This window comes from Petromyzon marinus, chromosome 17 (assembly GCF_048934315.1).
Source record: "Petromyzon marinus isolate PM22_M1 ecotype Great Lakes invasive population chromosome 17, UKy_Petmar_22M1.pri1.0, whole genome shotgun sequence".
Classification (NCBI taxonomy): domain Eukaryota; kingdom Metazoa; phylum Chordata; class Hyperoartia; order Petromyzontiformes; family Petromyzontidae; genus Petromyzon; species Petromyzon marinus.
In genome coordinates this window covers 8,743,843-8,760,407 of record NC_133683.1, presented here as the reverse complement: position 1 = coordinate 8,760,407, position 16,565 = coordinate 8,743,843, and the positions used below count along the sequence as shown (strand labels likewise).

The 16,565-nt window shown below is 51.0% G+C and overlaps 1 protein-coding gene across 11 annotated transcripts in view; it reads left to right on the top strand.

Moving 5' to 3' along the window:
- LOC116943384 (uncharacterized) overlaps nt 1–16,565 on the top strand; it is a 326,779-nt gene that overhangs the window by 241,504 nt on the left and 68,710 nt on the right. For 10 of the 11 annotated variants that reach the window (XM_076067590.1, XM_032956235.2, XM_032956227.2 and 7 more), the window contains one exon: nt 11,139–11,200. The exons of the other annotated variant lie outside the window; for it this stretch is intronic. In XM_076067590.1, the coding sequence (XP_075923705.1) occupies nt 11,139–11,200 (62 nt within the window). The remainder of the gene's footprint in view (nt 1–11,138; nt 11,201–16,565) is intronic. 11 annotated transcript variants of the gene reach the window in all.

Here is a 16,565-nt window from a genome sequence, read left to right as displayed (position 1 = left end):
AAACCACGTCACTGTAATTGGGTAATAATGACAGCTCTGACCGGAACGCATTAGCTGGGCTTACGAAAAATGTGTTTGTTGTTATAACTAACTACAGGGATATTTTTATTTAAAAAAAAATTCTGCTGAAACACTGCACAAAAATTGTAGTCACAGTCATTTTGGTGTCACCCCCTCTGATGGTGCCACCCAGTGCGGTCCGCACCGCCCGCACTCCCCTCGTGACGCCACTGGCGCACACCAACACACAAAAAGACAAAGATCTCCCGTGTAGCCTTCACAAACTGGTGGCGCAAGTGCTGTTGGCGAGCACCTATGAAGGCCGGCATGGCACACGGGGGGACAACACGCCAACCAACACAAACACACTCATACACTCGCACACAGCCTCTTACAGACTGGCTCAGCTCCCATAGAGGTGGAGGACCATGAAGGATGGTGATGACATTTGGTGACTTTCATCGAGCAGTAGACAAAACCTGGCTTATGATTAAATGTGTACTGTGTTAGGGCATGTTTACTTAAATGTGTGGATTGTGCATGTGCATCTGAGGAGCGGTGGTGCAGTGGTTAGTGTCGCTCTGCTACAAAACCGGCGACTCGAGTTCGATTCCCGCTCACGATAACATCAGTGATTAATATTTGAACCGGTCCTGAGCCTCCCCTAGGTCGACTCAGCCTCAAACGAGTACCTGGTGCGATGTGTAAACATCGCCACTCCAGAGACAAAGGCGGCCAGGTGTGGTGCTTGCCCCCCCCCCCTCTTGCATAGCCGTGGCAGCCTTCATCGGTGCTCTCTCATAGGACTTGGCACAACCGTCTGGTCAGGCCATACAGGGGATGTTTGTCTTCGTGAGTGTCACGTGCTTGTGAGTGTGAGTTTGCTCAGTGTGTGCCTGTGAGGGAGGTGGGGGGGTCTGGAATTAGTTTTTCATGCATTCAACAGGGAAGTGAGGAACACCCAAACAGACACAATTACGCAGCCTCGAAAGCTTGTGCCGGAAAAGCACGCCCACCCACGCACACACAAGAAGATCCCCTTTTAGACTGGTAGACTCTTGGAGCAAGCGTTGTAATAGAACACCTATTAAGGCCAGAAAGGGTTTTAGGGGAAGCGCTGGTGGGGCCAAGCCCCGTGCACGCCCGGCCACCTCTGCCCAGTGATATCTTTACGACACGACCACTGTGCCTTTGGGTTGGTTTCGCCCTTAGCAACACTCGGCTGGTTTTATAGCAACTGACTGCTACTCGTGTCATGCCGAGGCGAACATAAGAGGATGGGTGGGTGGCTCAGCAGTCAAGCGAGCAGCTCGCAAACGGAGGGTTTGCAAGTTCAAATCCAGTTTGGAGGTACACTCAGTCCATCATCCTTATAATTTGCAGGTGGTGGTCCTACGAATAGACTTCCCCCCGCGATAGGAAAGTGGAATTTCCACCACTGGCTCAGGGCTGTAAATTTGAGATAGGCACCGCCTCAGTGCTCCTTTGAGTGGGGAATCTCTTCTTTTGGCCTCGAGGAGATGCAAACCACGTCAGTCATCAACTGTCAATGTTCTACAACATGGTCCGAATGTGAAACATTCACACAACAATAACAGCTGCCATTCAGCACGAAATGGCGGATGACGCCACCACAGCGCTTGTGCCATGCTAGGTGCACTTTGAGGCCACATGGAGTTGTCGAAGGCTTTCTGTAAGGATTTCACGGGACAGACCCAGGTGCCATGTGCTAAACAAAGACAAAGATCCCCCGTATAGGCTTGACACACTGTTGGGGCAAGTACTGTTAGTGAGTAGCACCTATGAAGGCTGACACAGTACATGAGTGGGTGGGTGGCCAGCACCACACCCGGCCGCCTTTGTCTCCGCCGTGGAGATGTCTACGCACCGCACCAGGTACTCGACGTAGGGGAGGGCCAGGACCGATTCAGATAATCGTCACCGGTGTTGGCCGTGAGCGGGAATCGAGCTCGGGTCGCCGGGTTCGTAGCGCAGCGTAGCGCTAACCGTTGCACTACCGCTCCCCAGTTGTCAAATACTTGCAAATAAACACTTTGACGCACAGATGTGTGTGCAAACTGTGCATGTCCCATGAACATGCACAGTTTGCCCTCAAACTACCATGGATTAATCGAGAGGAAACCCTCTCTGAACACGGGGGGTTACATTGCTGAAAAATGTTGTGATGGGAAATACTGCGTTCAACAAATAACAGGCCTCGTGGGAAATTATCGCCCAGCCCTCTCCCTCTTTGTTTAATTATTTTCGACGTCCCCCCACTTTGGTGTCACGTAAAAAAAGCAGACACATAGTACATGTAAATAGAATAAACTTAAATGTATTATAAAGACAAAGAATTAAATGAAAAACAGTAAAACATGATTTTTTACCTAAGATGAATGATGGTGATGATGGGGGGTGTTGGGAGAGGCCTTTCAACGCACGGAGTGACACCGGATGAGTGGTGGGGAGGGATGAATGCGACGACGTATTCATCCACAGCACCTACAGTACCGTACAAGTAGACTGCGCGGGAATGTACTGCACAGTACAAGCGGGATGCGCAGCAAATACAGTACAAGTGGACTGCGGAGCATCTAGAGTACAGTGCAAGCAGGCCGCTCATTCCTTTTCGGCGTGGAGATGAGAGTTTTAGCAGCGAAACATCACCCCCGCGTTCCGGAAAACAGACCTCATGAGGTAAACCCTATTTAGCCGAAACACGCATTTGACAAAACGGCGTTTGGGCGAAGTTTTCCTCTGCCGTTTCCCGCATCACCAGGTTTTTTGGGGCTCATTGAAATCGAGACCAAAACATTGAGCGTGCGAAGCAACGTCGCCCCGTCTCCACGCTCGGAAAGAGACGCCACACGCACCACGCAGTGCCCACGTCAGTCGTGTACTCCGCCGCAGCTGTTCTGTAGCATTGGTCGTCGTCGTGGTCGTGGTGGCGGTGGCTACGCACGCGCCTCTGAATCCAGAACCGGAGGCGGCGATGGTCGGTGGATCTCACAAATGTGTGGGATCGAGTGTTGCCCCGTCGCATGCGCGGGGGTTTAATCCGGGTGCTCCGGTTGTTTCCTTCCCACTTGAATGAATGCTCGTTAATTGGCTGAAAAGATCTTTAATATCCAGAGGACTGCAGAAATTGTGGATTTGTCGGTGCCGGGATCCTCGCCGCATGGCTGCTACCTTCCCGCTCCTCTGGTTCCTCAGCGGTTGTGAGGTGCAAATTGTACAAACGGACGCTGTATAAAAAATTAAATAATTATGAAACATTGCACGGTGATGTTAGTTGGTTTTAAGTTATTTTTTCAATAGATATTTTTGTAATATAAAAAAAAATCATTTGATACACGTATAATGCTACGTGCTGTAAACGGGATGAACCTGAGCTTGATGAATGGGGGTTGTTGGTAAGAAGACGCGTGCTCCGGGCGGCTGCTGCTGCTGCGATTGGCGCGCGCGCCGCATTGCTGCATCGCCCGCAATCTTGTCTTTGATTCTTGGTCGCGATGCATGAACACCCAATAGCCATTGGTATATACGAACCTGGCTTCGTCCTCCTTAGGTTAACTCAGCCTGAAAGGGAGTTGTGTTCACGTCTGGTCTGAGGCCTCGTGAGTTTCCCCTCCAGTCAGGTGACCCGAATTTCTCGCACGACCGTCCCGTCGTGTGATGAGAAATTGTCCAATTCTACCGTTGGTTTTGATTTTATTATTTTTAGCAACTTAAGCCAGGGTTTTATATGTTTGTATATTACAGGTTTAGTTGATTGTATTCATATATCAACATATTTGGAAGTTTTCAATGCAACGGTTTTGCTACTTATATCAGTTGTAAGTCCCACACCTCCCATGAGCACGGTTGGCTACGTATGGTCCGAAAGTTCAACATACATATATAAAAGTCAGCATTGTGAAGCATCTTGAGCTGTGTTGGCATTGACACACTATACAATTAATAATAATAATATTTGTCGCGAAAGCCTACGTGTAAAACACTATACAAGTTTCAATTCTATCACTTTGTATTTGACACAGGGGAGACAAATGCGGTGGGTGGGACTGGAGTGATTTTTGTTAGGTTGGTGGAAATGCATCCTCGTATCTCTATTCTATTGGTGCCACTGATGACGGAGAATACACCATTGCATAGTGTTACGTCGGGAAATGGCTGTTGAGGCTGGGCGCTCGTTCATCCGCACGCAACAAGGGCACTGTGCGCCACGTGCGCTCATCTGGACCGCACACACCCTGCAGTCGTGCGTGCTATCGGTACAGCGGCATCGTCTTGTCAACACTTAACTTGAGCATTGTACGCCGCACGGAGACGCCTCGGTGCTCATTGCGAATGGAAGATTTCGGTCCCATTGATAGAGCCCCACCCTCCTCTTACGCCAGAAGAGTCGCCGTTTTTCAAGCAACCGGCATCACGTCTCATCTCAACACATTTGACGGCCATCCCCAGTGGCAGCTGTTCATGTGCAGCACAAGTTGACTCGGTCTTCTAGTTGTTGAGTCTGAGCAATTTGCGGGTAGGTTCTTTTTATTTTTCACGGTGAGCTGACTGGTTTTGCATGACCATCGGAAATCTTTAACGTCCACTATGAAGCAGACAACAACAGCTGCCATTCACCACTAAGTGGCGGTGACATCACCATGGCGCTTTTGCCAGACGAGGTGCACTTTGAGGCCACGTGAAGTGTGGAAGGCTCGCGAAGGCTCGCTAGCAGGAGGTCATAGCGCAGACGCAGGTGCCATGGGTCGACTGACTGAGATGACTGAAAGATGCACCACCTGTGCTCCCCACTGTGCCAACTTGCGTTTTAGCCGCCTGGCACTCCACTCAGTATTGTGAGCATTGCTCCTCTGCCCTCCATTGTTGTTGGGAGGCGACTGACTCCAACTGTCCAGTAGTGTCCTGCACGAGCTAGTCATCCGCAAGTTAACTCAGCTTCAGATCCTCCTACACCATAATCCCATCACTACTCTAGCACATGGAATCCCCATTTTGCCTCCACTCTCTGACCTAACAGAAGCTCCCAGAGCATGCAGTGGCTGTGCATGCGAGCTTTCATGTCCCAGCTAACGCAGCCTTGCCTACCAGAGTAGCTCACCAATGGGACTGTGTCCAGACAGTCGATATAGAAGGCATCTGACTCATCAGCCTTGCCTGCATCCCTCCACTGATGGTCATCTTCGGTTGTGGGCATAAGCCATCATCATTCCTCACCTCCCGTTGATTGGGATGGAAGTCCACAGTAGCCTGGGACTCGCAGCTTCCCAGACGTCACCGCCATGCTCCCGCGCCCCCTTTCTTTAGCACAGAAGAAGAGCTGTTCCATGTTGTTTGGCAGTATCCTTTCCCCCGAGTGAAGTGTCCACACCGCATAGTGACTGGAGCCAGAACCAGTCCACCAGACAGAATTAGAAACAGTCCACCTGGGACCTCTGTACTCAACACGAGTTCAAGGGGGTACCGGTCCATCTCTCAACAGAAGAGTGGCAACATCTCCTCCGCCGTGAGCGTTCAAGTATTCCACGTGGCCAACCATAGTAGTGTCCAGACGTATCTGGAGGAACCCCAGGGGTTGGGAGGGAGGGTTCCGTCTCCTGTCTCCACCAGCGGGGTTTAGCCAGGAGATGTCCTATGTGCCTCTCCCCCCGGGGCCTCCGGCGCAAGCTGGTTTTGGTATTTTATTTGTGGTTTGGTGGTAATTGAACAAAGATCCCCCAGTATAGCCATAACAGACTTGGGGAAAGTTCTGTTAGCGAGCACCTTTGAAGGCCGGAATGGCACACGTGGGGGTGGGAAGCCAGCAGCACGCCCAGTTGCCTTTGTCTCCCAAAGTGGCAATGTTTTTACGCATCGCACAAGGTACTTAATTGAGACTGAGTTGACCTAGGGGAGGCCCAGGACCGGTTCATATAATCGTCACCGGTGTTGGCCGTGAGTGAGAAACGAACTCAGGTCGCCGAGTTCGTAGCGCAGCGGAGCTAACCGCTACACCACCGCACCCCACTCTGTGTACACACACATGCGCAGATGCACGCAAAGGACGACAAAGACGAGATCCCCCCATGTAACCCCCACGAAGTGTTGGGGCAAGTGCTGCTGGCGAGCAGCGCCTGATGGAGGCTGGCGTCTCCGTCGTCTCGTGTGCACGCGTCACTCGATGCCGTTCGGAAACGTCCCTGGACACCGTCGTATTTTTAGTCAGAAATTCAGCTTGGCTGCATACGCACGCACACACACTGCTAATATAATGGAGATAGAGTGTACGTACACACGCGCAGAATCACGTAACTACACATGCATACGGAAACACTTGTGCGTGCCCATGCACATATAAACACATGCGCACACACAACACACGCACCACACACACCACGTGCACACAGCCACAGTGATGACCTTCATAGCCTGGGCTGGCTGATAGGACAAGTGGTCTTGGTCAGAGCCTATTAAGGCGAGCAGAGGTGTGAGGTGGCGTGTATTGGGGTGCGTGGCGGTGTGTGGTGGCGTCTGGCGATGTGCAGTGGGGTGTGCGGTGGTGGTGGCACGCGTAGTGGTAGTGGCGGCGGCGACGCTTGGCGGTGGTGGCGCATGGTGGCACAATGCTCGGATGCCCCGGTACTGATAGTCACGACCATACTGCCAGGGGCACTGCATCATAATTTTAGACGCAGTGAACCTAGAGGAAGCCCAGGCCAGGTTTACACACAAATTGCTTGCCACTGTGCGATCTGACTGTCAGCACTTGCCCCAAAGGTCCGTCTATTAAAAGGGGGGGTGGTCGTTGTCCTAAGGACCACGTGTCTCGCGAGCGTGCCACATGAAGCACACAGGAAGAGTGGTTGGAGGAGCTTCTCGTGACATTTTTACAATTGGTTCTTGTTGTTAATGGCCAACGTATTAATAGCCACAGTGCAGTGTTTCCTCCGCTTGTAATTCAAAGAGTTCGCAAGCCACGCTCATCAATCAACGCCGGCCGGATCACCAACTCCGTCACACTCACACGCAGTACACACACACGGCGCATGCGCCCATACACATTTACAGTATACACATTACATACAAACACAAAGATCCCCCGTATAGCCTTAAACTGTTGGGATAAGTACCGTTAGCGAGCGCCTATGAATGCCGGCACGGCACACGAGGGGGTGAGTGACCAACACGACGCCCAGCCGGCTTTGTCTTTCTAATGGCGATGTTTACACCGTGCCAGGTACTCATTTGAGGCAGAGTCAACCTAGGGGAGGCCCAGCACCGGTTCAGATAATCGTCACTGGTGTTGACCGTGAGCGGGAATCGAACTCGGGTCACTGGGTTCGTAGTGTGCTAACCGCTACACTACCACTCCCTCATTACGTACGCACACAGATACAGAGATAGACCATATACACACATAAGTAAACTGCACAACAGCAAATACCCGCACACACGTGTATATGCAGCACGTACAAGTCAAGACAAATGTCCCCCTTCTAGCCTCAAAAGCCTTTTTTGGGGCGAGTGCTGTCAGTGAGCGCCTGTGAAGGCTGGCACGGTACATGCACATAAACACACGAATGCTTATAAACACAGTTATGCACACATTCACACAAACGTACACGCAACAACAACAAACGGTACATGCAAACACATGTGCGTACACACACAGAAACACACATACATGCTTGTGGTTAGTGAGCACCTATCAAAGCCACTGAGAACAAGGTGGGGGTGATGCACCGCCCGCCCTCCCCGCCACCTCTGTCTCCGTGTAACGCCAATGGCATCGACTGTATCGCCACCTCCTCAAGGCTGTCGCTTTTTAGCCACTTGAACCTTGGGGGAGGCCACCGGTGATGAGTACGAGGGCCACGAGTCACACCCAGAGGCGCTCGCACTGCTGCCCGCCGTGTGGACGCTGCCACGTAACGGATATCTTACTCAACACGGACGGCATCGATCTCATGAGCACCCCGTTTTCTTTACACGGGATGCTATTAAATGCGGCGCTGATGACGACGAGGAGGTGCGCGATGTGAGTTGGGTATGATAAGTTAACGTGTCGCATCGCACACACGAATACTTGCACGTGTGCTAAGGTGCCTTTGCAATCTCACACACATGCACCCTCGCAAAAGACAATGATCCCCCGTGTCGCTTACGCGGACTGTTGGGGAAGTGCGGTTAGCGGGTAACAGTGCCTATGAAGGTCAGCACGGGGCACGATGGGGTAGTGTGGCCAGGACCGTGCCTGGCAACCTTTGTCTCCCCGGTGGTGATATATTTTTGACACTCATTTAATAGTGAGTATACCCAGGAGAGGCACAGGACTGACTCAGGTATCACTCCAAGCCACGTGTTGGCTGTGAGCGGGAATCAAAATCGGGTTGCCAGGTTTGTAATTCAATGCGCTAACGGCTGCGCCACCGCTCCCCACTTGCACACATGCATGCTAGCACTCTCATGGTCAAGCCACATTACTCACATGCCCTTCCTTTATTTAAAACCAGTTATGAACCCATTAAAACTGAGAGTCGCTGTTTAAAGACAGACCTCGCTGAATGATTCTGCTGGGTACATTGCAGTTGAAGGCCGGAGTCTGAGACTCATTTCATCACCTCATTTTCAGGCTCAGTTGATATTGGTGGGGGGAGGGATAGATTCTGAGCCAGTTACCCATTGTGATGATGTGAGTCAAGGCCAGGAATTGAACCAGTGTGGTCGTGCATGGCAGTGCACAAGGTTGGCAGTCGGCAGACTCCCCACGGGTCAATCTGCACAGAAGCGGCGAGGGTTTGACTCTCTCACTGTTGTGATGGTTTAGGTTGGAAATTGTTGAGTGAAGGCCACGGGTCCTGCAACATTTGCGGGCGGAGGCCAATGTGTATCTGCATCATTAACCAAAGTTCGTTATTGAGTCATCAATAACATCAGCCATGTCTCGTGATTTTGGTATTGACAGTCCAACGTGCACCTGAGCTAATTTCATTGCTCGACCTCCACCTTTGACTAAAGGAAGTGTTAAACTACTCAACGAAATTTTGATTTAAAGCTTTCGTGACTGCAGGGATTCATATTCTTGGTTCTTTCGGTAAAGTCACGTAGAAGGGAAACAATAAAATAAAAAATATATATATGTTTTATATTTTTATTATTTTATTGTTTCCCTTCTACGTGACTTTTTCCGAAAGAACCAAGCATACTCAATGAAAGTTTCTCGAAGGTAACTCGTGTCTGGCTGGGTGGCGCTGTGACGGTGTGCGTGTGACCCGTGCCCACAAGCTCGAGTTAAACCACCGGCAGGAGTCAACTCAGCCCACAACAAAGTCTCTGGGGTCAATAAAATGAGCACTGTTTTCTCAGAGATTCACAGCGGTTGTCTTATGAATGCACTGATGCCTTTTATAGGAATGTGGATCTGCCACCAACGCCACAGGATTTGCAACAGTAATGAGTATTGTCCAATGCTCATGTGATTATGGGTACTTGGACTTTTATTTTTTTTTCTTTTAAAAACAGACCATCGATCCCAATGGCGGCTTGCCTAGTTAAAGTCACGCGATTTATTTATGAATTACCCTTAGATTGCCCGATCTCTGAGGATCTCAGATGCTTAGCAGGTCTCAGCCTGCACAGACCTGCTTAGGTGGGTGACCACCTGTGAATAGAGACTGTGAGCTGGCCAGGAGGTGGTGGAACAGCAATGGTCTTAGTCCACGTGTAGAGTGAATTCAGCTGTGGGTGTTATCCCCTCGTGCGTGTGTGGACTCTCTCCGGGGCGCTGTGGTTTCCGCCCACACGCCAAACACGTGCGATTTAAATTGACCAAGTATCCAATTGCGGAACCCCTCCGGAATAGAGCGACTTCGTGAGGCTTTGCTGGGTAAATGAGAGGGGCATTCATAACCGGTTCAAGTTGGCAGCATCGTATGAGAAGACTTTGTGTAGCAGCTCGCTTGCTGCGCTGGCTTTTCCGCGCTGCGGTGAGTGCGTGACTTTGTGGCAGCAGCTCGCTAAAATGTGCACTCAGTGTTTAATTGTGGGGAAATGACCTCACTTGCAGGGCATGAGTCTGAATCCAGTAGCCAGCCCTGTGGACGCTAATAGAAGCTGTACCCCTGCGTGTCGTAAGCTGAGTATTATTTTTTTTGCATTCGCTGGACAGGGCCCAATGCGAGATATTTCCACCCCACATATTCACTACAATGTGGCTAAATAGGAACACGAAAGTTGCCCTGACACGTGGAAAAATTATTCGCAATTGTAATATTTTAGTTTGTGAATGTAATAAAAAAATGTAAATCTAAAGAAATAAGGGCAGTGGTGCAGGCATGCTTATGATGCTTGTTCACCCAGGGGAGCCTCGCTGGGTCTCAGGCCACTATTTCAGGAGGGTCCTGTCAAATTTTTTTCCCAGCATTGCCACGTTTAATCCCAATTGAGTAATTTGCGGGTAATTTTTCAGCATTGGGATGAAATCGGAGAACCTGGAGGAAACCCAAAGTGGAACAGGGGAGCATGTACAAACCCTACGTACGAAAAGTTCCTGAGTCAGGAATCGAACCCAAATGTTTCCGGGTGTGAGACACCAGTGTTTTACCACCGTGTCTACCTTGCCACCCGCAATGATGAGAAATCACAACGTGGCTTTCCTGTGGGTGGATCACGTGGCTTGTCAATGGGCACTTTCGACGCTTGTTGCAAAGGTTTGGCGCTTCGAACCCGGCAGGCCCCCCCCCCCTCTGGTTAATGCTGCGGTGGCACTTTCATCGCTACGGAGACACTGACCTCACCACTGGCTCCCGGGTAAGTTGCCGGCGGCAGCGGCCACCATTGGGCGCTTGCGTCACACACGCTGGCGAGCTGCGACCGCGTTATTTCCAACGCAAGCCCCGGGTCTTGTCATTGGCACTGGGGGGAGACAAAGGTGGTCGGGCACGGTGCTCATTGTGCTGACCCTGTCCGTGGCACACTGGTCATAGCGCGGGAGTCTACGGTGGGGAAATGATTGTCGCGTGCAGTAGGCACGCATCTATGTTCATGTGTGCATGCATGCGTGTTGAACTTCTTTCGTAAATTACGTAGCCAACCGTGCTCATCAGATGTGTGTGTCTGTGTGTCTTTGTGCGTGAGTGCAGCATTTCTCCGCAGAAGCGGTGCACATCGGCAGACGTGGGGCAGAATGGCTCCCTCACGCAAGGTACCACTCGGCCACACCACGCTCTTCTCTCTCCCTCCGCTAGTGCCTCACCATCTCCCTTTTGTACTGCCCGTATGCCAATCTCTCGTTGTTAGTCGTCTCTCTCTCCACCTTGTCTCTTTCTCTGCGTCTCTCTCCATCTCTAGTTCTCTCCCAATCTCTCACTTGATCTTTCTCCTATCTCTCTCTCACTGTGCACTTCTTCACCGGTGCATCTCTGTGAGCCCCGCACCATAGCGTCGTCCACGTGTGCGCGTATTTGCGTGAGTAAACGAGTGTGCACGCATGCGCTTGCATGCATGTGTGTGCGTGCATGTGTGGTGGGGAGCAGTAGTGTAGCAGTTAGCGCAATGCGCTACGAACCTGGTGACCCGAGTTCGATTGCCACTCACGCCCAAGACCAGGGATGATTATCTGGTCCTGGGCCTCCCCTAGGTCGACTCAGCCTCAAATGAGTACCTGGTGCGGTGTGTAAACATCACCACTAGGGAGACAAAGGCGGCCGGGCATGGTGCTGGTCACCCACTCCCTGGTGTGCGATGCCGACCCTTCATAGGTGCTACTCGCAAAGAGCACTTGCCGGGGCTATATGGGGGATCTTTGTATGTGGTGGTGGTGCATCTGTAATCCAGCACTGTGTGGAGGCAGCAGCGAGGGTTGGTTGAGCACCACACAAATTACAAAATGTTGCGAGACTCCCTTCCCATACCCTAGCTCGCCAGCAGAATGCGGTACAGCAACGTGTGGACGTATATCATCTATCCCTCCTGTAGGGAATAGAGTTTTGCCCCCTTCTTCGGATTCTTGGGTTTCCTCTCACATGTGTAATCACTCACTAATTGGCTGAAAACATCTTAATATATAGAGAACTGCAGAGCAAAATTGTTGGCTCACTGTCTGGCAGCCTTCCAGCTTGTCTGTGGTTCCACGGTGTTGTGAAATGCAATTTACATGAACTATGTTATATACAGTACAACTAATAATTAGATTAGTTTGAGTGTGTGTGTATGTGGAGGGTGGTAGTGTAGCGGTTAGCGTACTGCGCCACGAACCCCGGCAAACCGAGTTCGATTCCTGCTCACGACCAACCCCAGTGACAATTATCTGAACCAAATCTGGGCTATCCCCTAGGTCGACCTAGCCTCTAATGAGTACCTGGGGTGACGTGTAAACATCGTTACTCCGGAGACAGAGGTTTTCGGGCGTGGTGCTGGCCACCCACTCCGGCCTGTATAAGTGCTGCTCGCTAACAGCGCTTGCCCCACTTGTTAAAGGCCACACGAGCCTCTGCGTGTGCAGTGCACTCGCATCCATGCGTGGTGCACCTGCAGCTGTTACACATCCGTGTAAGTGTGTACTTGCTCGTGTGTGCACTTCCACACGCGTGTGTGTGTATGCATGAGGGTGGGTTTGTTTATGCATACTTGTGCGTATGCATACATCAACGCATACATTACATTATTGGATAATTACATTTTCATGCAACTTGATAATAACAGCGTGGGGTGACGATTTTCTAGCTTCGCCCCAATTCAAAAACCACGAAGCACATTACCACATTAACGTATCATCTGCGCTGCATTTCCATCTCAGAACCCTGCCTAAAACAGCCATCAATTATTTAATCCAGTGAAGCCACCTTTGTAATCAATGAGGGATAATTGGAATGTCACGAACAGAAGTATACACAATTTGTGTTTCTCCTTGGTGATGTACCCACGCGGTATGAATATACACGTACGGTTCACGAACATTAGGCAGTTCTCTGTCAACCACAGTGAGGTACCACATTGGTGTGTAACGGTTGGCACACAGTGGACATGCAATCCAGAGGCCTCCGTTTCGATTCTCTCTCCCAGTGCGGCAGATGAACCACTGGGCAGGTTTCTCTTAACACCCCCCCACTCCCCATTGCCTCAGTCCACCGAGTAAAACGGGTTCACCAGTCAGTCGATCGGCAGGTGGGGAAATGCCCTCCAGAGCTCCCTCTAGTGGAGGCCTTGATGCCAGCTGTGGTGTGAGTGAGCGTTTGCAAGGTTGCACCGCTACGACCCTTGACCTGTGTTATCCTTCGAGGGTTCTGTTTGAGCGTGACGAGAATTATGTGGGGAATGGATCAAGAGCTGTGTATCGGATGAGACCAGGGTCCTATAGCAGATGTGTAGCTGTGGCTGGTAGCATCACATGTTATTATCACTCATATCTATTCACCATTTGGGGAAAAGGTATTTTTGTTACTTATTTTGTTCATGGAGGCAAATTAGCTTGTTGTACATCACACACTTTATAATTTAATTGTCAGACTAAATATCAATTTAGTTCTGCCACAAGGTGGATACTCGGACCTCCGATTAGCGTGGTTGGCTATGTACGGTGCGAAAGAAGCTGTGGGCAGAAGAGCGTGAGACATGGCGGTTAGGGAACAGCACTGGAAGATGATGCCCTGGGCCCTCTTCTCAACACATGCTCCAAATACGCAGCTCTTCCAGAGACTTTTTTTTTATCACGTGTCATCTGATTTGCCAAAAAATTGTAGATCTCGGATCAAAGGGCCATTTGGGGTGGAGCGCCCAGCTCCTACCTCACTGCACCTAAGATAATTCAGAGTGGAGCAGCAGTTGGGGTGATTGTTGATCAAGCACTCACTGATTCGCTCCGGTCACTCGCTCGCCGGCGGCCAGTCGCCTCCCGATCACTCTGCTATCGCTACTACTACCACCGTGGTTGCCATCCCTGTGAACTTCGCTTGTTGTTTCCTCCTACGTTGAGGACCCGGTCCTCATAACCGTGACAACTCTGATGGGGATCTTTGCTGCTGGGCGCTTGATGCTTTGGGCCCTAGGGCCTGTGCTCAGCAACTGTTTTTTTATATATATAAAAATACTTTGTCTACTGTGGTCGAACGCTCATTTAGCAGCGCTCATTTCTGTTGTCGCCGCCGTGCCAATGGCGTACATTCCACATTCCTATATTGGGGACCAGTGTCATCATCGGATCAAAATTTTTTTTTTACTTCCCACACGGTGGTACTTGATTTTGTTGACCTTGGAGCGGTGATGGACCCAGCCGATTCCCCCCTCCCCCCACAATCGCAACCTTTCCGTTTTGAGTTGAGCTGCATGTCACAGTGACGGCCAATCATGGTGGGGCAAGTGAAACACCCACCCACGTGCACACTATAATGCTGTTGCCATCACCTCTGGGCAGCCACTTGTGCCCAGACTGAGATCGTTTGAAGCCGCGACTGCGGGAGCCTTGCTTTTTAATGATGTCGTCCGCGTGCAAGCCCAGGATTCTAATCTAGGATGTCAAGCGTGCAGGGTCAGTGGCTCTGACATGGCCATCACTGGCAGCATCACTGCCACCCACCACCACCACCCTCCCACCCTCACACGCACAGCGGCCCCGCGCTCCGAGCCGCGCCACCGCACATCTGCTTAACTGCGTTGCCATGGCGCTTGTGGCTCGTGCAATACAATTTTAATTGTGATGCATGATGAAAGTCACCTAACGTAATCATCAGCGTGCTGAGCATCACGAGGACTTAGTCAATTTGCGCATCGGACACCGAAGGTCACGGTTCGTTTGTGTTGCTCTATTTCTGTGGTGTCATGGGCTTTGTTTTGTCTACTGGTTTAAGTCTGCGCCTGTGTGAGTGTCTTCCTGCATATCTGTCCCTTTCTCTGTCAGTCAAATTGATTTCTATCAATCTATTTTTCTGTCTGCATGCCCGTGTATCTGTCTCTATCTAGACATCTTGCCCGTCGGCTTAAAGTGATTTGCCCGGTAACGGTTATGTTGGCTCAGAAACATCATGGGCGACGGGGAGAGACAGAGGCGAGTGGGCGTGCGTGCGTGCGTGCATACGAGCTGGCACTCCACTACAACCCCCTCGTGCTCTCTGGCTGCCTGCACAGCAATTGGTCCAGCGGTTTATAAACACCGAGCAAGGGGCACCTTTGTGTCGGATGCCATGTATCGATGATTATGTTGCGTGCGCGTGTTTCCATATACAATTATTGTGTTTTAAATGTGATGCACGCACAAATGCATACGCACTTGTGAACGGATCCATTGCTGTTTGAATGCACGTGCGTATTTGTGCGTGCGTATTCGTAAGTGTACACGGTGTGTGTCTGTGAGGGTGTCTCTATTTGCGTGCGGGTACGTAGCTCCGTCCGATTCCCAGATCTCTGCATGCAAAACATCCTGTAGTGTAATTTATTTTTATTTGCCAGAGTCCGTCAGGGGAGCGCCGTCTCTCCGCTGCCGTAATAACGCGTGCCGCGTCTTCACACTCCGTCTCCCATCGCATCGTCACGGAAAATAATTTCCTCTCCCGTTCCCAACGCAGCAACTGGCAGCGTTAAAATGATGGACAATGTGAGCCCCCCCCCCCCCCCGCTCTCCTTGCCGCCGCCGCCATATCCCCCCCCCACCGCGACCGATCCCTCCGTCCGCCATTCCCCGCTCGTTAGCTCGTTAACCAAAAGCCGTTCTCCCGGTTGCCTGGGCAACCGCTTAACGAAGCGCAGCGGATGCACGCTGCAGCATTTGGGACAAATGCCGCGTCCGTTCATGCAGTTAGGATGCGCGCCACAGACGTCTTGTCCAGCCGCCGCTAAATTGGGAACGAATGAATTGCGGCACTGTGGAAGGGGCCAGTGGCTACGATGCGGCACAGGGAATTTATTAGCTAAGATTCGGTTTCGTTTGCAATCTTTGCGACGTTTGTGTGCCGGAGCGTGACGCGTCGAATCATCGCAGCGAAGTGCTTACAGCGGCACGGCCGTGCGTCTGGCTTCAGCCGTGCACAAAGAGATAGAGATAAAGATAAGCACGTGTCGACAGGCACACGCGCACACACAGTGTTTTAAGATGGGTAGATATTCAGCCTGAGACTGGCCAGGCGGAAGGGTGAAAAGAGTGACATATGGACAAATAGGCTAGGCACACGAGTCCATAGATATGCAGACTGCTGTGTACTTTATTTACGCGTTGTAAGCTAGAGGTTCACATTTAAGTAGGTGGACGAGCGGACGGTGAAGCCGCTCGTGAACATCAATGTGTCCCTCTGCTCGCAAGAGTGCTGTGTCAGCACTCGCATCCATTGATGGCACTGAGCACATCTGGGCAATTCCACATTATCCTGGATGGGGCCCAGTCTGTCCACCGGATGCCCACCGTTGCCCTTATCTGACGCGTACGCTCGCGACCGCACCTCCTACCGTGCACCTCTACTGCCTTCCTTTCCCAATATTTTTGATAATTGCATGAACAATGTATATTTAGTCACAAGGTAGTGATCATAATGGAGGTGATACAGACATGTTGTTTCTTACATTTCCTCTCGTCCTCTATCTTG